The sequence below is a fragment of the Stigmatopora nigra genome, chromosome 4 (assembly GCF_051989575.1).
Source record: "Stigmatopora nigra isolate UIUO_SnigA chromosome 4, RoL_Snig_1.1, whole genome shotgun sequence".
In the NCBI taxonomy this organism is placed as follows: Eukaryota; Metazoa; Chordata; class Actinopteri; order Syngnathiformes; family Syngnathidae; genus Stigmatopora; species Stigmatopora nigra.
In genome coordinates this window covers 6,861,982-6,885,766 of record NC_135511.1, presented here as the reverse complement: position 1 = coordinate 6,885,766, position 23,785 = coordinate 6,861,982, and the positions used below count along the sequence as shown (strand labels likewise).

General features: G+C 40.8%; 2 protein-coding genes and 1 long non-coding RNA gene across 3 annotated transcripts; 2 read left to right on the top strand and 1 right to left on the bottom strand.

Annotated features, from left to right (window-relative positions):
• Window positions 1-288: 288 nt before the first annotated feature.
• On the top strand, window positions 289-2,365 carry isca1 (iron-sulfur cluster assembly 1). The gene is made up of 4 exons (XM_077714546.1): window positions 289-472; window positions 1,220-1,273; window positions 1,352-1,457; window positions 1,780-2,365. The coding sequence occupies exons 1-4, from the start codon at window positions 320-322 to the stop codon at window positions 1,926-1,928; spliced, it is 462 nt and encodes a 153-aa protein (XP_077570672.1). The 5' UTR covers window positions 289-319; the 3' UTR covers window positions 1,929-2,365.
• A 428-nt stretch (window positions 2,366-2,793) lies between these two features.
• Window positions 2,794-7,930, top strand: psat1 (phosphoserine aminotransferase 1). Its single transcript, XM_077714544.1, has 9 exons — window positions 2,794-3,038; window positions 4,000-4,060; window positions 4,197-4,266; window positions 4,625-4,830; window positions 5,670-5,842; window positions 5,906-6,075; window positions 6,519-6,647; window positions 6,732-6,869; window positions 7,604-7,930. Exons 1-9 carry the CDS (start codon window positions 2,973-2,975, stop codon window positions 7,704-7,706), a joined length of 1,116 nt encoding a protein of 371 aa, XP_077570670.1. The 5' UTR covers window positions 2,794-2,972; the 3' UTR covers window positions 7,707-7,930.
• Window positions 6,850-22,923, bottom strand: LOC144195130 (uncharacterized). Its single transcript, XR_013326053.1, has 9 exons — window positions 22,612-22,923; window positions 17,093-17,296; window positions 13,298-13,473; window positions 10,184-10,237; window positions 8,670-8,737; window positions 8,476-8,559; window positions 8,276-8,383; window positions 7,908-8,015; window positions 6,850-7,712 (listed from the first exon to the last, which is right to left on the bottom strand). It is a non-coding gene; the product is annotated as an uncharacterized LOC144195130 (long non-coding RNA).
• Window positions 22,924-23,785: the final 862 nt, after the last annotated feature.

Sequence of the window (23,785 nt, the reverse complement as noted above, 5' to 3'; positions counted from 1 at the left end):
TATATATATATATATATATATATATATATATATATATATATATATATATATATATATATATATATATATATATATATATATATATATATAAATGTTTATGGGGTTATGCATATTAATATGTATAAAGTGTATAGTAGTACTGTTTATGTCATACTGGGAAACGTCATTGGTTCAAAGCTTCATGACGGTTTAGCAGCAAAACATTTGATTTCTTTACAACAACAAAAATACTGGACAATTGCTGCGTATCATAATATTACACGGTCCATTTAAAAAATTATAGCATTAATCTGATGCCCAACGTCATCGAATTGCGACCATGCTCAGAGGACGCGCAGCCCACATGTTTTGCGCATGCGCACTTCATTGTTGTGATGTTCACTTATTCAACATGTCTGCCTCCGTGGTACGAGCGACCGTTCGAGCGGTCAGTAAAAGGAAAATACTTCCCACTAGAGCTGCACTCACGTTGGTAAGTTTCCCCCCGTGCAGTAAACAAATGTCGAGGCGTCGTTTTAGATTTTAGTCAATATTTTGTCTTATTAGGTGAGATCAACCTCACGCGCCTGTGACGTAAACGTACTACTATCTGCTTCCAAAATGTCGAGGTTTTAAACCTCACTTGTGTGTTTAGTGACTACAATGTCTTCCGGATCGTTAACATAATCGTTTTCTGCCTTTTTTTGTATAAAAGTCAGCAGACAGCCTAAATGAGCTGCTAGTTGTTTTGTAACATGACATTCGCAGTTTTGTAAGTCACTGTTTAGCGAACTAATCTCCAATGCGGAAATCGTCATGACAATATCAAACTGTATATAATGATGATAATGCACACATTATTTCCAAGAAACTGAAATTATTAGTAGTAGCCCGTGAAAGCAACGTTTTTTTTCTATCGGCAAAATGCGCAATTATTTTATACAATTGCGGGTTTTATTTTACGCCTAGTGAACGTACATTGGAAGGATATCATAAGAATATCATAATTCCTCACAATTTTTAATAGTATTGCTTGAGTTGAAATACAATGACAAAGCATAAGTAGCTAAATAATTAGATGTTCAATGGAGACTTTGAAAACAAAATTCCAGCCTCTGACTTCCATTGACTGTGATAAACGTCCAAATCATTTGAACTGGAAGGAAATAAAAACGTTTTTGGTATGCAGACTTGTATCTATTGTTTTATTGGTGATTTCTAATTTCAAATTTTATTCCAGACGCCAATGGCAGTGAACAAGATCCAATGTTTGTTGCGGGATAAACCAGAATATGTGAGTAACATATCTGTCCTTCCTGAAAGTAGCAATTGAAATGGATACATTTTCTGACAAAACACGTTTGGTTTATAGATTGGCTTGAAGGTTGGCGTGAGAACACGTGGATGCAATGGACTGACGTACACACTGGACTACACCAAGGAAAAGGAACATAGTGACGAGGAAGTCCAGCAGGACGGTGAGTTGTCTTTGTTAGTGATAACGAATTACGGGATACGAGCAAGAATGGAATTCAGGATCGATTGTGCCATTTATAGAAGATTGGAATAGGTGAAAATAATCAAAATGTTAAGATTTTGAAAGAAATAAGATATACAATCAGCAACAAAAACGAAAAAAAAAATGTAGTACGTAATACATAATCAGAAACACATGAACTGACAGAAAATGAGTTAAGATAGTGATATCTTTTGAATAGATAATATCCCTGAAGAAGTTAAAGCAGGAGTTACATACCATAGAAAACACATTTAAATGCACGGTGCTTGTTTTAATTACAGGTGTGAGGGTGTTTATCGCTAAGAAAGCCCAGCTGACTCTATTGGGGACAGAGATGGACTATGTGGAGTCCAAACTATCAAGTGAATTCATCTTCAACAACCCTAACATCAAGGGCATGTGTGGCTGTGGAGAGAGTTTCAATATCTGAATGCGTCCAATTGCCCGAAAAGTCGCCCTCCTCCCAATCTAAAAAAAAAAAAGACTCCTCATGGACGCTGGAGCCATTTTTTTTCACCACTGCAAACCATACACTCTAACACAGGCTCACTCAATGTTAATCAAAACTCCTGATTTTATTTCCTCCAATTGACGTCCCCATGTTGGGGGCTCCTCGCCGAGTGCTTTTCCTCATTGTAGTGGCATTCTACTGTTTAACAGATATGCACATATACTTCACGTTGTCACTTGAAGAAGATGCCGTTAAGCTTGCAAAAAAAAGCCGAAATGAAACCGTAATGTCTTGAATAGTGATTTATAGGTTTGTATATTCTTTTAAAAATGACAGTATTTATCTCAGCGTGTAAATATAAGCGTGTGAATAAACTAAGAACCACATTTGCGCACAATAAAGTCATGTGAAAAACAGTGGTATGTTGACTTGATTGAGCAACAAAACATACACAAATGAAAGCAAATCTTTATACTACAAATACATTCAATTTGAAAATGTATTTAAAAAAAACATAAAATAACTATATACCTCTTAAATTGAGTTAGTCGAATTTTCAATCAATGTTGAATATATAGTTGATTTTTAGAATTATTCAACCCTTATCTTGCAGGACCGTTAACTGTACCAAACTTGCACTTGAATGCATCATGATTCCGGCCCCGTCACCCCCCTCGTCTAATAAATTACGACGGCTGTGGCTGTCAATGGCAGTGAAAGTGTCAGAAATAGACAATAGTCAAGTTCAGATTTTGGAATTTTTATAGAGCCAATCAGATCTTGGGCACAGTAATCCAGTTATAGTTTTGCACTGCCAATGTGTCGCTCCTTAATGCAAACCCCGTAGCAATAGTAGTTGGATGACCGAGCGGTTTTGAACGCACCGTGAACATTCATCCCGTGACTTCGCCTCGTCCAGTGGTGGAGGAGAGCAGACTGAGCAAGAATCATCCACGTTGCGACTACTTGCGATCTCTCTTTTCCCCACTTTTTAGCTCCAATTATCGGCTTTTTCTTAGCAACATGGATCCCCAAATCCAGCAAAAGACCATCAACTTTGGAGCCGGACCCGCCAAACTCCCTCCCCCGGTAAGTGGTAGCCTTTTGCTAGCGACGTCAACTGTCTGCAAAAATGAAATACAATTTCCGATATAAGCCAATTTCGGGGTTCTAATACAGCAACACGAAGGGTGCAGAATAAATCAAACTGTAAAATAATTACAATACAGCAACAACGTTAAAAATATCGAGCATCGAATTACGCTTGTGCAGTGAATGCATCTCAGTGCGAACGTGCCGTTCATTTTATAGTGATTACTTCCTATTTACTGCGAGACTACGTGTGTTTGTGGAACGGTGCACTTAAAATGTGGTTATTTTAGGTGCTCGTGAGTGGAAAAGGGGGAAGAAAGGCTATGCCTTGGCGTGATTAAATGAATGGGCGTGCAGACTGGGGCCACTTGGGCATCGCTCAGCAACAAGCTGAAAACAGGCAGCTGAGTTGCATCAGCCTGCCTCTTTTTTATTCGGAGCAAATCATGCGGATTGCTTTGTGCCGCCAAACTGCACATTCGACACTCATCACTCACTCAATCTTTAGTTTAGTTTGTGTGACGCACCTGCTCGAGAATTTGCACAATCACTAGCACGTGTCCTTAGGTTTTTTTCTGCCTTTAAAAAAACAATTAATGGATGCACGATCTAACTTAAAATTGTTGCATTTTTATTTTTATTTTTTGAATAGACGGAGAAAAAGTGTTCAAGTTCATTTTGTGGATGATGTCGTTGTTTGCCATTGACTGCGATAGACGTCCAATCACGGGGCTCTATCATGAATAATTAATTTTATATTATTTATGCAAAGTATATAGTAGTTGCTATGTCGAAATACTCCACTATTACTTGTTATTATGATTATTATTGTTGTTGTGTTATTATTATTATGATCATCACTATCATATTTGTTTTAATTATTATTATTATTACTATTATTTTAATTACTTAACATCTCACAGTGAAAAAAAAAGTAATAATATATATTTATTTGCAGGTGCTGCTTCAAGCCCAGAAAGAGCTCCTCAACTACAATGACATTGGGATCAGTGTTCTTGGTAAGAAGAATTGCTCCTGTATTAATTCCAATTTGTATCCTCATCTGTAGTTGTGATTGTTGTGTAAAGTGTACATCTACTGCTTCATTCATAATGATCTGCAAAGATGTACTAAGATGACATGTGGTCCTTGTAGAAATGAGCCACCGATCGTCGGAATTCACTCAAATCATAAACAAAGCAGAGAGTCTCCTACGAGAGTTGCTGTAAGTAGTCACTGTTTACAAATTAGTTTTAAAAAATGAAAATACAGTTTTTGTGGTGGTTGTAAAAATGTTAAGGAATATAAAATGACATTTTTATATTTGGAAAAAAGTGATCAAATAGTTTTTCTAAGTTCATTTTATTTCAAATGATTTTCCAAATTTTTGAATTTAAAATGTTATTATATTTGATTTTTTTTTCTCCTTTTTATTTCCCAAATGTATTATGTTGACAAATACATTCTCCAGTTTATGTGAAAAGCTATTTTATTTTATTGCAGGCAAAAATATGTAGTAATTCAATAAACATTATGAAAAATACCACTTACTTTTATTATTAATAATGATTTTGTGCCCACAGAAACATTCCGGACAACTACAAGGTGATGTTCCTGCAGGGCGGCGCTTCGGGCCAGTTCAGCGGCGTCCCCCTCAATTTAATCGGCCTCAAAGAGGACAAGTGCGCCGACTACATCGTGACCGGCACGTGGTCGGCCAAGGCGGCCAAAGAGGCCGAGAAATACGGCAAAGTCAACATAGTGCACCCCAAGATGGATAGTTACACCAGTGAGTACAACACCAAAGGATAATCACACACAAAACGTGATGCTTCATTGCGGGGGTTTGTCATATTTGATCAAAAACGGCTCCCTTTTTCAATAAACTCTCAAAACATCCATGACAAGAGCACATAACCACAGTTTATTAATTAACCCAATAATTTTAGAAATAATAAGAATGCATCCAAAGTTGCTGTGATTAATTTCACTAGGGAGTTGAGGTTAATATCCATCTTTTTATGCATGAAGTACTGGAAGTAATTTTTTTGATATTTTTTGAGACACTAACAATGTGTTTCATAGCTTTAAAACAATGTTTATTTGAGCTTTTTAATATATTTTTAGATTTTAAAAAATGATTTTTGAACTAAAAAGAGAAAAAAATGATTAAAAAATTACAATTATTGATTTAAAGGGGGGAAAAATCTGGAAATGTAATATACATCCATACTCTTCATTTTAATTTGATCCCAAAACAGAAAGCCGGCACTCATGATTTACTTTCCCGGGCCAGACAAAATGATGCGGCGGGCCAGATTTGGCCCCCGGGCCGCCACTTTGACACACGTGGCCTACACTATAATGGACATTGCTACAGAAAAACAGTGGTAGCAAAATTTGATGAAGTAGCAAAATCTGGTAGACGCTAAGGTAGCAATATCTGATAAGGATGCAAAATCTTACATAACACCAGTTTACTTTGAGATCTACTAGCGATGAACTGGTTAAAAGTACTTACTGTATTTAGCACCTGGATGTGGAAAAAAGTACCTCCCACTGAAAAATTGTTACGCTCCTGTGAGATACTCCTAAAGAGCTGTAACTCAAGTGTTATTTCAACTCCAGAAATCCCCGAGCCGGGCAGCTGGAACCTGAACCCGGCGGCCTCCTACGTGTACTACTGCTGCAACGAAACGGTGCACGGCGTGGAATACCAGTTCACCCCCGAGACCAAGGGGGTCACCCTCGTCAGCGACATGTCCTCCAACTTCCTGTCACGGCCTGTCGACGTCTCCAAGGTGACAGAAATGCTCTCGACAGGCGAACCCGGGAACGTGTCATAATGTGTTTTTTCCATCTAGTTTGGTCTGATTTACGCCGGCGCTCAGAAGAACGTGGGCTGTGCGGGGGTGACGGTGGTGATCGTGCGGGAGGATTTGATAGGCCATGCCCAGAAAGAGTGCCCCATCGTACTGGACTACAAAGTGCAGGCCGAGATGAAGTCGTTGTACAACACGCCTCCCTGTTTCAGGTAGAAAACGCCTCCATGCATATTTGCCAATCTGTTGTTTGGTAAATTTAAACCATTTTTGATAGCAACCTAGAGAGAAGAAAAAAGGAATACAGTCCAAAAAAATGTAAATTGCAAAATAAATACATTAAAACAAATACGCAAAGTGTTTCTTCAAAAATGATCCATTAAAACAATAAAAAATAGAATCATATTTAGAATAATTGACTGACTTTTTTGGGGAAAAAACAATCGCAATTACGATAGTACTTTTTTTTCAATTCCAACTTGAACCAAGTTATTAAAAAAAAGTTAATCCATCCACAAAATCAGTAATATAATACATAGGGCTTAATCCTAACTCAAAATGGGAGAATTTTCACAAAGGCCAACAAAATGCACAATCAATATAATGGAAACTCAAGGTGATATTAAAACATGCATTTTTCACTTCCCCCTTGCAGTATTTACATCATGTGCCTGGTTCTGGACTGGATCAAAAATAACGGCGGCGCCGCGGCCATGGGGGCGCTTAACAAGCGCAAATCGGATTTGATATTTGACATTATCAACTCTTCCAATGGCTTCTATGTGTAAGTAGTAAAGTTGTTGGTGAAAATGTTCTTCTGTTTCCTGAGTATTTTGCCTCAAGTATTTGTCACCTGCACCCAAACCAGGTGCCCGGTGGATGAAAACTGCCGAAGCCGCATGAATATTCCCTTCCGTATCGGGAAGAAAGAGGGCGACGAGGCTTTGGAAAAGGAGTTCCTCAACGGAGCGGCCAAACGTGGAATGATATCCCTCAAAGGACACAGGTGAGATTTCGCCAAAGATTAGTCAGGTTATTATTGGTTGGTGATTGGAAAAAATGTTTTATTTCTTCTAATGGCCATCTATTAACAAAGTAACACATAACTAGTGGTTTCACATTACTAAAATGTGTTTAATAGAACTACAATTAGACGGATTTTGAGGAGGGTAGAGAGAGGGACATATAGAGGGAGGCAGTTGAGGTGCTCGTATGTCGAGGTACCACTGAACCCAGGCTAAGAACCACTGATTAAAACAATTTAAAATAAGTTCAGTATTTTTTTCAATAAAACTGATACTTACTTCTCTCTTTTTTATACTTTGTTTTTACTAGAGAAGTAGTCTCAGGTGGTGGACATATTTGTGTAAATGTGTACTTGGTTTACAGCAGCCCAAAAAAAAATCACAAAGTTGCTCCTAACATGTGAATATTGGATTAGATCAGTCCAATACTTCAAAAATCAGCATGAATATACAAATCTATACATAAATTTAACCTTTAAATGTATTCGATCAATCTTGTTGTCAGTGAAATCAATTGATTTTAATTTTGGAAATAAAATGAAAACCTTTGAGATGTAGAAAGGTTGTTCATCAGGGGTCATCATGCCAAAGTGAGTAGTCAATGTAAAAACTCTCCAGTAAAGGGTTGAATGTTCTTACACAGGAAGGTCCACAGGATTCTCAAATGTAGGTCTGCAGCTGCTGGTTTGATTGATGATTTGTTTTTCTATTGCAGATCAGTTGGGGGGATCCGTGCCTCTTTGTACAATGCTGTAACGCTGGAGGATACTGAAGCTCTGGCCCAGTACATGAAAGATTTCCTCAAAGAACATCAGTGAGATGACCTGGTATTATTTGGAAAAAACAAAAAAACAAAACAAAACAAAAAACAAATCCTGATTATGGACCAATGGTGGATGATGTAGATGACTTTGATTTGTTGTTCCTAACTAGCTCCAATGCGCACATGCACTTGGCAGGTCCTTTGACCTTGTTTAAATGTAAATACCATTGGTGAATTGTTGACATGCTTAACTTACATAATACACTCCTCTTTATTCTTGATGCTGTCACTTCTTGACTTGATCCTTTTGAGATCTCAGGTCTGCCTGCATTTGCTGGGTTTGGCCGCTAGGTGGAGGTGCACACTAAGACAAAAAATCCAGGCACACCAACAAAGAATAATCAAAACATTGGAATTGTGATTAATATAGTAGAGTACATTGCCCTTTTAGTTCTTAAAACTTAGTCGGGAATAGACCTTCATCGCTGTATTTGAACTCCAATGAGTGATCAGTGAAACTTCACCATGGCAATATACATAAAATAGATTGGATTTCACATCATTGAGTTATTTATTTAATATGGATGAATACTTGGATATTTTATAATAAACAAACACATTTACCTCCTAAAGTTTGCTAGCATTCTCCAAAATGCAAAGTTCAGAGGCATCATCTTCAAGTGGGCAATCTGCTAAGAAAATTACCTGGTCCCCCAGAGTCTGGACAACAGTCTGATGCGTGCAAAAAAAAAAAGGTTAGCATATATAGAGACTGGAGATTCAACAGAAAGGCTGAAATGGTTTAATTTTGGAAATAATTTTACCTTGATCTGTCTGGCCCAGTATCCCCATGTAACCTCAAGGGTGAGTGAGTGTTCTGTGCGGGCTGGAAGAGCTGCATGTTGATGCTAAACAGGGAAAACGTGCAAAAAAAAGCAAACAGTATCACATAGAGTTCAGAAGATTCGGGCTAGGTAGATAGGCTTAGGTGTTTTTTTTTTTTTGGAAATAATTTTACCTGGATTTGGTCCAGTCTAATCTCCTGTAACATCAACAGTGTGAGTGGAGAAGAGCTGCATCTTGATGCTAAACGGAAAACCTGATTTAACCAAGCTATTTGGGAATTTCCAAACAATTGTTAAAGGAAAGAGAAATTTTACAAGAAATTTAAGAAACAATCAAGATAAAGAATGCTCAGTAAACTTACCTAACTTTTCCCACTTGAAGGTACAATAAAGTACTAAGTATGATCTGGGAGTGAAAGGGGATAACACAACAAATACTACTCCCTAATCTTGGAGGGTGGTGGCCCAGTGGATAAGTCATCAGTCTCCCACCTCTGTGGTCCTGGGTTCAAATCCTAGTGCTTCCAAAGATTTTTCCAATATTATTCAGGTAAATGAAAGTTAAAACTACAAGTACTACTGCTGACTCTCACAGGGTGGTGCCCCAGTGGTTAAGTCGTCAGTCTACCACCTCTGTGGTCCTGGGTTCAAATCCCAGTGCATGCAAAGATTTTCCCAATATTATTCAGTTAAAAGAATAAGTCCTAATGCCTAAGTGTTTAAGTCTTCAGTAGTGGATGAAGTATTTTGTCCAAAAAATGACTAAGTGTTTCACTCCATTTCCTTGGATAAAACTATAAGTACTACTGCTTTCTCTTACAGGTTGGTGGCCCAGTGGCTAAGTCATCAGTCCGCCACCGGTGTGGTCCTGGGTTCAATTCCCAGTGCCGGCAAAGATTTTCCAAATATTCAGTTAAAATAATAAGTTAAAATGCCTAAGTGTTTAACTGAATAAGTATTCAGTGGTGGATGAAGCATTTTGTCCAAAAAAATGACTAAGTGTTTAACCCCATTTCCTTGGATAAAACGTTTCAACACCTATGTATAAGTGGGGCACGAGTTGGTGTAGTGGGTTGCACACTCGCCTTTGCACGGAGAGAACGTGAGTTCGCTTCCCGGTGTCGGCGGTTCACTGACCAAGCAAGCGGTCGAGGGTCGGCCGAAGGCCGACCCGAGAACGCCTTTCGCACAGACAGGTCCTTCAACTGTCTTCCGAACTGCCGAAGGCAGTTCGGAATATAACCTTTTGCTGAAAAGTATGACTAAGTGTTAAATATAAATTAAAAAGTTTTTTCTTTTTTTTTTCTTATTCCATTTTCTGAACTACATGGTGTAGTGATCAGCCAAAGGGCGACAGCGGGAATCGAACCCAGGTCTCCCACACGGGAGTCCTGTGAACTAACCTCTGCGCCAACCAAGTGACTACAGTTTTCCTTGTAATCATTTGAGTGTCTTTCCAAGAAGTCCACAGAAATGACTAAGTGAAAAAGTGTCTCGACCAGGAATCGAACCCAGGTCTCCCACACGGGAGTCCAGTGAACTAACCTCTGCGCCAACCAAGTGACTACACTTTCCTTAGTAATCATTTGAGTGTCTTGACAAGAAGTACACAGAAACAATTAAGTGAAAATGTGTGCTGACCGGGAATCGAACCCAGGTCTCCCAGACAGGAGTTCAGTGAACTAACCTCTGCACCAACCAAGTGACTACACTTTCCTTTGTCGTCATTTGAAGGTCTTGCCTGCAAATACACAGAAACAACTGAGTGAAAATGTGTCACAGCCAGGATTTGAACCCAGGTCTCCCACATGGGAGTCAGGTGAGTTAACCTCTAAGCCACGCATTGGCCACACCTTCCTTAGTCATTATTGGAAAGTCTTGACTACAAATACATAGAATCAAATAAGGAAAAATGTTTCCTAACCGGGATTCGAACCCCAGTCACCCACATGGAAGTCAGGTGAACAAACGTCTACACCATGGGGTCGAGAAACCTTTTCAATGAAGAGGGCCACAAACAATTCATATTTTCTAATGTTATTCCCTGGGAACCATACTCCGAATTTAAAAGTCAAAATACATGTAAACGGGTGCCTTTTTTCTTTTCTTTTTTTTTTGTAATTTTACCACTTTTAAAGTGGAAAAATCTGAATACTTTTGACAAGACTCAGCATTTGCTAATCAATGAGAGTATGCATTCCAAAACAGTCTAATGCAAAAAATAAAAGAAGATTACTTGAACTTGACAGGGCTAAAATAAAAAACATTTAAAAAGGGTAACATAATTTGCAGCCAGGTAATCCCAGTTGAAATGCATTGAGCGTCTATCACCGTCGTTGGCAGCCAATGAGAAAAAGCAACTGTTTTTGACCCCGCAAGTATAAGATGATGCTAAGCAGGCGGGCTTTGTGAGCCAAGTGGGGTTAGAGCGCGAGATGGGAGGTTTGGTTGGGATTGTGCGTGGAGCCAGGCTAATGTGGAAGCTAAAGCCTACGTAAGGCGGCAGTAATGAAAAACACCAGGGAAGACAATATCAAACGGCTCCTCTACATCCTGCGGTGGAGATTAGCCCGCGGCAAAGGAACCGTCCCCGGCGCAGGCGGGCTTTAGTGCTGCTGATTGAGTCTCTTGACGACTGTGACTGACGCCCTTTCCACGCTGTCTTTTGCAACACGCGCGCTTACAAGTCTGCTTTGTATAGATACTCAAAAAAGAAATGGAAGTTGTACTACTTTTTTTTTGGGGGGGGGGGGGGTCTCTGGTTACTTTAACACTTTATACAGTCCACTCATTGGCTGCCATTGACTGGGCTAGACGTTCAAACCATTTCCACTGGGATGGCCAAACGAACAAAGGACCGAGTCTAATGTTAGCAAAACGATGATATAAAATGTAATTTAACTATTCATTCATTTTCTAAACCGCTTTATCCTCATTAGGGTTGCAGGGGGTGCTGGAGCCTATCCCAGCTGACTCTGGGTCAGAGGCGGGGAACACCCTGAATTGGTCAATCGCAGGGTACAAGGAGACGGACGACCATTCACACTAAGACTCATAATTAAAGGGAAATGTATAGTACTCAATGAGCCTACCATGCATGTCTTTGGAATGTGGGAGGAAACCGGAGTAACCAGAGAAAACCCACACAGCCCCGGGAAACATGCAAGCTCCACACAGGTGGACCGACCTGGATTTAAACCCAGGACCACAGAGCTGTGAGGCCGACGTGCTAACCACTCAATCCACCAGGCTATAATTTAACCAGTAAATGATAAATCACTTTGTTTTGAAGTTGTAGTTACAGACTCTATTCAGACATCTCATCTCTCATCTGGTTTTTTTGAACTGCTTTTATCCTCATTAGGTGGAGGTTTGTCTTTCACAATTGAACTTCATTGGCTTTTATTGACCGTGCTCGACGTCCAATCCATTTTGGATATTTGAACGTTCATTCACCCTCTCTGGATTGAATTTTTGTGTCATCCCATTTATTTCATGCATGAAAGAGTTACAGCATAACAATCGGCCATTCATCAATCTCAACCATTGTCACTGAATAAGAGAACAAATTCCATTCCTAATTGAACCTTCCTCGATCCTTTAACACATTTTTTCTACATTTCTCTGCTTGAGAAAAAAACATTAACCTCCATGTGTAACATTTCCATTACATTATAGCTAATTTAGCATGTCTACAACACAACCCGGGGCAGTGTCACTAGGCTGTAATTGTACCTAATGATTGTCAGATAATGTAAACCGCTAGTAGATGTCCCTATGCTCTGCCTAAATGCAACCCGATTATGAGCGCCGTCCAGGCATGGGTGGGGCCAGACGAAGATTGCGCGCATGTGTGTGAACAGGCCAGTCATTTTATTTACCCAGCTCGGCGTTGGGGGCGGCCACGGCCCGGCCGGCTAAATGCCATGCAAATGCTGCCGGCGCCGCCGAGCTGCCAATCACGCCGCCGTTGGCATTCACCACGTACCTTCGCAGCATTTAAAGCGCCGTGATCTTTCGGAAATGAGAAATAACCCCAGTCTGTCCGAGCTGGCCGACCACGTTTAAACAATGCGCCCGACGGGGCCAAAGCGGTGGACTAAAGACGTCCGTCCATCCGCATTGTGTCACAAGGACGATAAAGACAACACAAAACTGCGTCGGCTTCCTCGCGACGGTCAGCTCGGCCTCATTATGGCGACTGGATTTGCTGGGAATAGACTGGAGTCCTTTCCTGTCGCTAATGCCAGCTCCCTTGAGCTTCCAAACGGTGCTTTATTACATTTTATGAAAGTCACTGCTTTCCAATTTACGAGCGGTACATAAGAACTGCATTGCACCAGATGACAAAATGCTGTTTTTTATGATTCTATTTAATTAATCTCATTGACTGCCATTAATGGTGTTAGGCATCCAATCCATTTGAACTCATCATTCGATTGCTGCAGGTCTTCCAGTAAAAATGGATTCGATATCGAGCACCATAATTTGATATTTTGCAAAGTAAAAATAAAAAAAACTCTTAAAATGGCCATCGCCCAAACATAGGCAGCCCAACGGCTGAGTGGTTTGCACGTCCGCCTCACAGTTCTGGTGTATTGGGTTCAAATCCAGGTTGGTCCACCTGTGTGGAGTTTGCCTATTCTCCCCGGGCCTTTGTGGGTTTTTGCTGGGTACTCCGGTTTCCTACCACATTCCAAAAACATGCATGGTAGGCTGATTGGACACACTAAATTTCCCCTATGAGTGTAAGGACCCTGGACCCCAGAGGACCCCCGACGCCCTCCCTACTCCAACACACCTGAATCAAAAATAACCAGGATCGCTATCGGGCTGCTGGAGAGATTGCTGAGAAGTTGATCATTTGATTCTGGTGAGTTTGATGACAGGAACATGGAAAACAGACTGATTAGGTGCCCTTAAAGGCTGGAGTTGGTGTCTAGAGAGCGATGTTAAGAGAACATGGTCTGTCAAACTCTACAGAAGAAGAGGAAGAAGAAAATAATCAAAATGGTGAAACAATGTGTATTTAAATCAGACTTGATAGATATACCCTGGGAGTTTATTTTGGCGAGTACGATTCTTTCTCAACTAGGTACGGCAGATTGATTGTTCCATATATATCCGGTAGAAATATATTACATATATCAATCTGCGAAAGATGCAACGAGACCTTTTTCATGGGAGGAACCTTCAAAAAATATACGGCGGCTGTGGTTTCTGATGATAGTTCCTTTCGTCACACTCATCACTGTCCAATCCACATCAAGTTTGGATCGCAGGTGGTGCTGGAGCCAATCCCAGCAGTCTCTGGTCCATGGGACACCCTGAATCAGTGGCCAGCCAATCGCTGGGTACAGGGAGAAGGACATACATGCACTCTCCCACCCATACTTAGGCGCAATTTTGAGTGTCCAATCAAACTACCATGCATGTTATTGAAATGTGGGAGAAAACCGGAGTACCTGGAGGAAACCCACGCAGGCCCGGAGAGAACACGCAAACTCAACACAGGTGGACCGACCTGGACTTGAACCCAGGACCCCGGAGCTTTGAGGCCAACACGTTAACCACTCTCCCCACCAATCATAAAACTGGATATTAAAATAGCCATTTTGTGAATAGACACAACATCAGAGTAACTATGTGAACTACTACACCATCAGGTGACTGCCCTAATATTTCTTCATTCAAAATTTTTGCTCACGATGACGACAATTATCAAACCGTGTTGGAATCTTTATCTTTGTGCAAACTCGATTTATCATCTTATGAATAGAGATGAGTGACAGCGCTATGACAATTTGAGTCTGCACCTACAGCTAAGTGAAACGAGTGAAGGAACTCTTTTGGGGTGAGATTAATTGCCACGGGGCGATTCACATGTCCGCGTGTGCACGCCACTGTCGGTTTGCCAACGTCAATACTTGAGTGAATATTTAATGTGCGTGTTTATCTGTGTGTGTCTGTCGGCGTGTGATAACAGAATGTCAGCAAAGACGGTGAAGTTAATGAGCTGCTTTGCTTTTTTTGGCCTACAGGAGATGAATGAACAAGTTGCACACAGGCTAAAGACTGGATAATGACTCACTGGCTGCCATTGACCATCATATATGTCCAATTATTTTGGCACTGTTGAAATGTCAATATTGACTATGTTTAGAGTCGATTATAATGTTGGATATTCCATTGAAGAATGGAATACAATTAGGTTGTTTGTGATTATTGTAGTTTTTTAGGTACTCTTCAATGATTGAAGAAAACAAAAAAAAACATGTTGATTTGTCTATGGCTGCAAATAATGATTAATTTCGCATTACGGTCATTATTTATTTTCTTCGATAATTTGATTATGATTTACTGATCACGTAATAAATTGTCGGCCCGGTGATTTGATTGAATTTATTTATTAAGGAACAGAAAATGTTAATGAACATATTTATATTCATTTTAAAGAAGATATATATATGTAAATATGTAAGACTGTAGCCGGTACTTATTTATCCAAAAACTGTGGACATGCCAATCAATCTGAGCTCGTGAAATCGCCACGTGGGCAAAATTGTAGAGGGATTCTTTTACTTCCCCAAGTGTCAGTGGCGGCGCAATGACATCACAACACTCCACATTGACAGTTCTCTGCTGCTAATTGACGCCACGCTAATTGTTGCTGTGTGATTTCGATAAATACTTGGACAAGTGAAGTGCTCTAATTATCCCAAGCGTGTTTGCTCTAGCGCTTCACTTGAGACGGGCTAATTAGGAGCCATTTCCCTACTCCCCGCTCATTAATAACACACGAGCAATTAAAAAGAGTCGTGGCGGAACAGAGCACTAACAAGATTAGCCGCATGGAGCGATGGGTTCATTACAGAGACTGACGCGCATGCATGCAAAAGTACTGTAAGTCAGTGCTTAGAAGAAAATTGCCTTCTCGCCAGTGATCTGTTTAGATCATTGAAAATTGTGATGACTAGATTAAAGTGGAGATGAGACGAATGCCAGGTGTGATTGTGCCGTAATATGTCATCAGCGGACATAAATTTAGGTGCACCCGCAGAACAATTTGCCATATCAGTCGCATCAACAAATACGCCACCACAAAGATAAAGCTCAGTTTTGATTGATATTGTCATAAAAGTGTGCACTTTAAGGGACGAATAGTATTATTGGAAAATGACTTTTCAATGGTGAAGTAGTTGACTTGGAACATGTATACCGCTTTTTGCATGGCAAGGCGCTTTTAACATAACAAAAACAAAATTAAATGAACTTGGATTACGATGCAGACACTCAAGAATAAATTTAATCTAAATTTACACTAAATTTAAGTCTAATTTAGTTTTAAATTTTTATACCTTTCTTCTCCCGGGTTGGCTCTATTTGCCCCGATTAAAGCAGTTATCATTTTTTCACAAATCAATGAAAAAAAATAAATCCCCTGCTAATTCCCTTTAAAGAAAACTGTTGAAATTGAAACATTTTTTTTGTTGTCAATGCTTCCTAATCGTACTCCAATTAAAGAAGACGTTAAATTAACGGTCCAGACTCTCCCATTTGGGCTGCCCCAATAGCCACAAGGTACTTAGTTGACTCATACCTCAACCCAAGAGAATTCTGGCACACGGAGGAACAAAAATTAGCGAGCGTCGTCAAACCCGCGTAACCACCGGAGAGCCGCGAACGCATATGCAAACAGAGACAGCGCAATAACTTGATTTATGAAGTTATATCCACTGTTGCATTTAAATGCAGAAAGCAAGAGAAACAATAATGGCCCTGACACGATAAAACAGCGTCAAGAAGGGGATATGAAACACACTGCACCCCCCTTGCAATAACATTACACGGCATCAGCCCTCAGAAGGCCCGCCAGCGGGAGTCCCCAGTATAATAAAATCAGATTAAAGGACAATCATATTTATTTCCAGTATATACAATATATCAAGCTCGCTCCGCAGCTCTTACTGTGAAATGGCGACTTTCTGTGTACTCTTTTTCTTCTAAGTTGACGTTAGGCTGCGTTTAATGAGCTTCAGGTGGCAAGGAGTCGGCCACCATGTCTTGGCGAGGCTTATTGATTTATTGTTTCCTGACATTTTTTTTTTTTGTACTCCCGACTTTCTTATTGCTTCGTTGTCACCGACGCTGTTGTCATTTCCGAATTATTCCAGGTGAATAAAAGTGTCGGCGGGGCGAGTGGCTGTTCAGGCAGATAAAATATTAGAAAAATAAAACGTCTCGGGATGCGTCGTGTGAAACCTGCTAGAACATATTGGAAGACAAAAAAAAAACGGAACATGCTGATTCATATAGAAATTGATATCGTCAATAGCAGCCGATGAGTTAAAATGTACTCATCCTGCCCTGTTACGACAAAGCCTTTCCATTATGTTTGGGAAAGGCCTTTTTTTCCCCACCAAATGGTTGTTTGTCTCCTTGTGTAAAAAAGTATAGCAAGTCTTGTGCGTATATAAGCCCTAACCTTGATTCAGTCACGTTTTTTTAGTTCAAAATACGGCTTATATGCAAGAAAATACGGTACTCTTTTGTCCTGCATTCCTTACTTATCTTGGGGCCCATTCTTAATTCTTACTTGTTATCCCTGGTTGGGGCGGCCCAGCGGATGAGTGGTTAGCGCGTTGGCCTCTCAGTTCTGGAGACTTGGGTTCAAATCCAGGTCAGTCCAACTGTGTGGAGTTTGCATGTTCTCCCCTGTGTGCGTTGTTTGTCTCCTTGTGTCCTCCGAATGGCTGACCACCAAAGTGAGATGGGATAGGCTCCAGCACCCTCTGTGACCCTAGTGAGGAAAGAGTAGTTCAGAAAATGTGATGAGATGAGAGACTAATAGATACGTTGTAGTTAGTACTGGGAATTGGCAACTCTAATGCTAACCATGCAATCACCAACTAATGCAAAAACGTTTTACACATACAGCATTTATACAATAGTAAGTGAATAGGAGGGCAAACTGCAGGAAGGCTACTATGTCCGCCTTACAGTTGAGATCAAAGGTTCAATATCCGGTGGGTTGCATGTTCGCCCTGGGCCTGTGTGGCTTTTCTCGGGCACTCTGGTTTCCCCCCACATCCCAAAAACACGCATGGTAGTCTGATTGAGTACTATACATTTCCCTTTAATTATGAGTGTGCGTGTGAATGGTCGTCAGTCTCCTTGTGCCTATAGTTGACTGGGATGGGTTCCAGCACCCCCTGCCACTGTTGTGAGGATAAACAATACAGAAACTGAATGAAATGCATGAGGTTTGTCTTTGACAATTGACCATCATTACCTGCCATTGATGCCACTAGACGTCCAATCCGTTCTGACTGGGAGTCAAAATGGATTGAATGCCTGGCTGAATGAATTTGAGTCCCAGTCAACAATTAGACGTCTAGCGCCGTCAGTGGCATTGAAATATGATGTGGATTGTTGTCATTGGGGGCTAATGAGTTAACAAAGCAGCGCACCCCATCTCCTCATTGTGCTGCTTGTGCAGTCATACTGAACTAAACACTCTCCACACCATTGAGCAGCATTTCCAAACTCTCACTGGGCAAGGCAGGTGTGTGCATATGTGTGTTTACATGGTTAGGCTAAGTAGAATGTCATACTATAATTCAGGCTGTCCATCCCCCTACTACATTACTCTCCCATCACGCTTCCTCGCTCAGTATTTATATATTACCGCTTTACTTACTTCATCACACACTCTCTTTGTTTTATGTCCTGTAATTCTCTCTTTAAAGCTCATCACTGTCTTCTGCAGATCACACTTGATTAGAGATATTCTTGCGATTATGATGCTTTTTTTTAAATATACAAATATGTATTAGCTACACCTAGTTCAGTTTTGACTTGTTTTTTTCCATGGATTCAAGGCATATTCAGAGCCGACACGCTTCCTGATCTGCTTGTCCAGCTGAATGGTGGCTGATTGAGACACATTGCCTGCCTCTGTGAGCTGATCTTGTTGCCATTGATTACCTATCAGGGTTTTTGATTGCATCCAGGAAGTAATTCTTTTAAATAGGCCCTAATGGCCTCCAATCTGGGTTGATGACGCCCTCCGAGAGTCCGATTGCGGGTCCATTTAGGCCCTTTCAGACCCGATGGTGGACATTTTGAGAGCCTGGCTCATTGCTCACTCTGCACTTTTGTTACCTGCATCATGGGGTCTCCTTATAAAGGAAGCATTACCATTTTACGTGCGTGTTTGTATAAAATAGGTTACATTGACTTCACTAGGACTGCCACGGATTATTATCATAGTCAATTAATCTGCAATTACTTTTGCAAATAATTAACTAATCGGTTCATGTATAATCCATGTTATACATTTACTGTTACAATACTTTGCGATTAACATTCTCAAAATGTTCATTGGAACTGAATACTTTGTGCTGAGTAAAGTTGAACTATAAATATCATGTACAGTAACTTAATCATTTATTTTCCTGTGCATACTAAGATAGCATCTTATTTTGTTGAATTACTAAGATCATCATTTGCTTTAAAAATATGTATTCATTCTTTCTCTCTATGATAATTGAAAAACAAAAAAAATTCTTTCCCCCTATGATAATTGAAAAACAAAAAATGTAAATAGTATACATGTAAACCAAATACTGAGGTTTTGTTATTTCAAACATATGCTATAAAGATAAATATTTGACGATGCATATTCTTTAACCATTTACTCTCATTATATCAATAGGTGCTGTAAATATCAATTACAAAATTAATATCGAAGAAAAAAAATGTGCTTCCAGTTCAAAATCCAGATGATCTACGTGACGTACGAAGCGCCAGAGGCGAAACGAGCAATAATCCTGCTTTTAACTGGACGCGACGTTTCCATCATACACAGAGAGAGGAAAAAAAAAAAACGACATGAAAGAAGCGCTATGACAAATCTGCTGAAGATAAGAGAGAGCAGGCTCGGGAAGCGGGGGGCCGCTATATCATCACAATGTCGGCCCATGTTATTATAGTCTGAGTTGGACAACGGCAAGGGGTGGGAGAGGTTGTGGGGGTGAAGCAGACAGGAAAAGGGCTCCACGTCTAATCCTCCAATTTTCTTACATTACTAACCCACTCCTTCATCTCTTTATGCTCACCTACACCGATGAATAAAACTAGCGATAGCGACTGCTTCTTTCTGACATTAAGGAGACAATGTACTACTACTACTACTTATATTGTACTATACGCTTGCCACAGTTGTGAATACTGTATATATCTGTATATCTAACTCTAACTATTTCATAGCAGTGGACACCAGCATTATTTAAAAAGTCTCATCTCTTATCTCATTTTCTGAACTGCTTTATCCTCAATAGGGTCTCGGGGGTGCTGGAGCCTATCCCAATCACAGGACACAAGGAGACAAACAACCATTCGTGCTCACACTCATACCTATGGGCAATTTAGAGTTACCAATCAGCCTACTATGCGTGTCTGGAGTTCCCAGAGAAAACCCACGCAGACCCGGGGAGAACATGCAAACTCCACACAAGTGGACCGACCTGGATTCGAACCCAGGTCCCCCACTGTTGAGGCCGACACGCTAATCACTCAGGCTCAGGGCCGCCCTATTTCAAAGGTTTATTTAAATAAAATAAAATAATTAAAACAAATTTAAACCTATTGACTGGCTTGCGACCAGTTTAGGGTGTATAGTCCACCTTCCGGCCGATGTCAGCTGGGAAAGGCTCCAGCATCCCACAACCACGACAAGGATAAGCTGTGTTAAAAATTAATGTATATGTGAATGTGGGCGTTGTTAGTGCATCGGCCCCAAAGTTTTAGAGTCCGGGGTTCTAATCCAGGTCTGTCTTCCTAAAGTGAGGGCGTGGCCAGTCATCCTCGCCATCGCCACTGCCTTCCCATTAACTAATGCTGTCAATGGCATTTGGTCTCTAGAAATGATTGCCCTATGATGGGTTAAACATACACTTGTGTCAATAGATGCTAGACTCGCATTGCGAGAAGCTCTGAGACGATCAATAACTTCCTGCCGATAAAGAGAGAAATCAGATGACGGTATATTGAATTAGTTCGATATCATTTTACATCCTCGTTGATGGATCACAGCATTTCGCAGGCACTTGTTTACTTGCAACACTAGCTTTCTTGAGAATAATTTTTGAATTTTACATTGTAAATCATTCACCGCCAGCCTCTTTCAGTCAAAATGGATCAGACGTATAGAGCTGTAAAAGAAACTTTTCTGCTTTTGAAAAGTAACAGATAAAGAACAATCGTTAACTTAATCTCATTTTCTGAGGTGCTTTATCCTCACTACGGTCGCGGGGGGTGCTGGAGCATATCCCAGGTGACTACGGGCCGGAAGCGGGGGACACCCCGAATCGGTGGCAATTCTTAGCTAAATATTTGTTATTGTCAGAACATGTTTAAAATAACATAACAAAAAAGGAAACAGCAATGTGATTTCTGAAGTTCACAATCAAACAGATACTTTAATTTTTGTAATGGCTCAAGATTAGATACTAGCACTACATCCTTTTACACGGAGTAAAACAATGATACAATTAATGTACTCATTATTTGTGGTCAGCTAAAACAACAATTTAATTGTAATGTAACAGTAATTGACCCGATTTTGATATGAACTGAACCATTCGCTGCCTGCAGGTCCTAGTCCAAATGAATTGGACGCCGAAAGAACGAGCGAATAAACGCAGTTCATTTCTTTCGCTGGATAAAAAGCATTGTCCTTTCTCTCCGGCCCGCTTGACAGGATTGCGTTCCAGTCAGCTCTCATTGGGCGAGAACCCTGACTGAGCCGGACTAATTTGCCATGCTAATGAGATGGCACCAGCAAACACAGACAGCTGGAGACCAGAGTAAACGATCCTGTCATCGGTCAAGAACACAAACACAGCTAACCGCTAATTAGCTCGCCTCCGCTCGTCCGGGTGACATTCTTGCGGGAATCCGAGAACAGAGGGATGGCGGGTGAAATGAGAGGGAGACAAAGTCTGCTTCTATTTTTTCCCCACTTTCAGTGTGGGTAAGTGCGGCGAAAAGCCGTAGGAAGAAGGCGGCAAAATATGCTAAGCAGACAATCAAGGTGTACCCCCTGGTGTTAAACAGCCAATCATGGCGGCCCCAGCGTGTGTCACAGGCCGGCGGGAGGCAGAATTAGTCCTGGTTAGTGGCCAGGGTCCTGCCGAGTCCCTGATTAGGCCTTTAGATGGAAGAAGAGACGAGACGGGAAAAGTCTGCCTGACTCACTGAGGTCACCCACACAAAGGACAGTAGAAAATGTAAAGGCAGGAAGTTATTTAACTCTTTCATTCAAGCGGACGGATGTAGTTGGGCATTATTTGCCCTTGATATATACTCAAAATCTATATTCTAGCCAGCAGGTGGCCCTTTGTACTTTGCTCATACTATCCCAGCTGACTATCGGATATGGGATAGGCTCCAGCACCCCCGGGTCCCTTTGGGGGATAAAGAAATTCAGAAAATGAATGAATGAAGGTAGGAGATATTTGCCTGAGGGATCATGCCATTATTCAGGTTATATATTCTACATGCAGAGGTCCCACCTGCTTGTTTAGAACTAAAAGACAGTTTTTGTGCTATAAAAAATATCTCTTTTAAAAAATGGGTTAAGTAGGTGAGAAATAAAAAAATCCAGTTACATGCATAGCAAGCAAAATTTGTATGCAATTATTTACCAAAGAAGTACTTCAAATGAATCAAGCAAAATGTAGATATGATATGAAAAGCAAATCAGCAGTTCAATTCAATCAAGCAAAAGCATCAGCCTGATACCAAAACAAAGTAGCACACAATATCATTATGAGGAATATTAATTATATTTCATGGGATCCATCCTTAAAAGTGGAAAAACAAACGTGAATATTCTGGAGACAGATAAGGTTAAAATGAAGTGTACTCACCAAAAATATCAAGACAGCGGCACATACACACTCAGCCCAACACCATTGGAAACAATAACCACCAACACGAATTTGCCAAATTAACCAATTGTGTTAACAACGATCATCAAATCGCACCCAGAACTCTGCATCCATGGCCCTGTTAACAAAGCATACGAGGCCCCAAGGCAGCTATACGTACCCCGAAATGCAAACAAGGGCCGCAACGTGGTGTAGGAGTTTACTCGCCTGCCTTCGGTGCGTGCTCAATTCCCGGTATGTTTGGGAGTAAGGATGATCGTTTGTCTCTCTGTGCGACCAGTCTCGGCTGTAGCCTGCCTTTCGCCCGATGACAGCTGGGCTAGGCTCCAGCAACCCCCGCAATCCTTTTGATGATGGGCGGCATGGAAGATGAATGAATGAAATACAAACAAATCGGGGCCAATCAAGGCTACACATGAAACCCAAACGAGAGAACGGACGTAGCTGCCGCGTGACGTAGTAAACATGGAAAGAAAACACCTGGAAACCCGACGACCCATCAGCCACGTGGTGCGTTTACAACATCATGTAAAAACAACGATCCATTCATCAATTCTGCTTTCAGCTTTAACAAAAACAAAGCTTGAGTTTACACACAGAAGGTGAAGAAATTCAATCACTCGCCCATGAGGATCCGATAGCCATTTCTGGCCACCATAAAATAAAAATAAAAAATAATAATCATCATCTTAATTTATTTATTTTTTGCTATGTCTTATGAGTGAAACTGCACTGTACTGACATTAACTACACATTTTGACACACAAATATTCTACTAAGCAAACCAAAAACAATCTCAAATCCAGTTTCCAAACCGAGTAGTGAATGTTTCTGAGGTCAGAGTTTATCCATACATGAATGCCTATTTTGAACTTTCAGGGCCTCCCAGGTCATCATAGTTATATCATGTTTATCCAATCAAACACTTGCAACCATTTGTAAAACCACTGTGATGTGTATGTTGCCTTTGAGGGTCGGGATGACTTTGAGCACCCGTCGCTGACGTCCCCTTAGGGTATGCAATGTGATGGAGCCCATCGTTAAACGCCTTCCCTGCCATCTTTTTTTTTTTAACCTGCTGCCGGCGGAGTCAATCGAGACTCGCCTCCCTCCACCTTTACGTCTCCGTGTCTGGTACTGCCTTCACGCGTTCAAAGGGGGTGTCCGCCGGGGATTAATGACGTGTTAAAGGGGCAAGATGGAGGATTTAGATGCAGCTTGCAGTAAGGACGGGAGATTTGAGAACACGGGCCAGCGGTTAGTACTCACTCGAGTATGATAAGATAGTGACAACCCCCTACACACAAGGCTTGGTAGACAGCTGATGTGTTATC

What these genes read in the sequence shown, in the direction of transcription:
- isca1 (XM_077714546.1), top strand. Translation starts at nt 320, where the DNA reads ATGCTCAGAGGACGCGCAGCCCACATGTTTTGCGCATGCGCACTTCAT. An exon ending in CTAGAGCTGCACTCACGTTG is followed by an intron (nt 473 to 1,219) that starts GTAAGTTTCCCC and finishes ATTTTATTCCAG; the next exon opens with ACGCCAATGGCAGTGAACAA. An exon ending in TGCGGGATAAACCAGAATAT is followed by an intron (nt 1,274 to 1,351) that starts GTGAGTAACATA and finishes TTTGGTTTATAG; the next exon opens with ATTGGCTTGAAGGTTGGCGT.
- psat1 (XM_077714544.1), top strand. Translation starts at nt 2,973, where the DNA reads ATGGATCCCCAAATCCAGCAAAAGACCATCAACTTTGGAGCCGGACCC. An exon ending in CCGCCAAACTCCCTCCCCCG is followed by an intron (nt 3,039 to 3,999) that starts GTAAGTGGTAGC and finishes ATTTATTTGCAG; the next exon opens with GTGCTGCTTCAAGCCCAGAA. An exon ending in CATTGGGATCAGTGTTCTTG is followed by an intron (nt 4,061 to 4,196) that starts GTAAGAAGAATT and finishes TGGTCCTTGTAG; the next exon opens with AAATGAGCCACCGATCGTCG.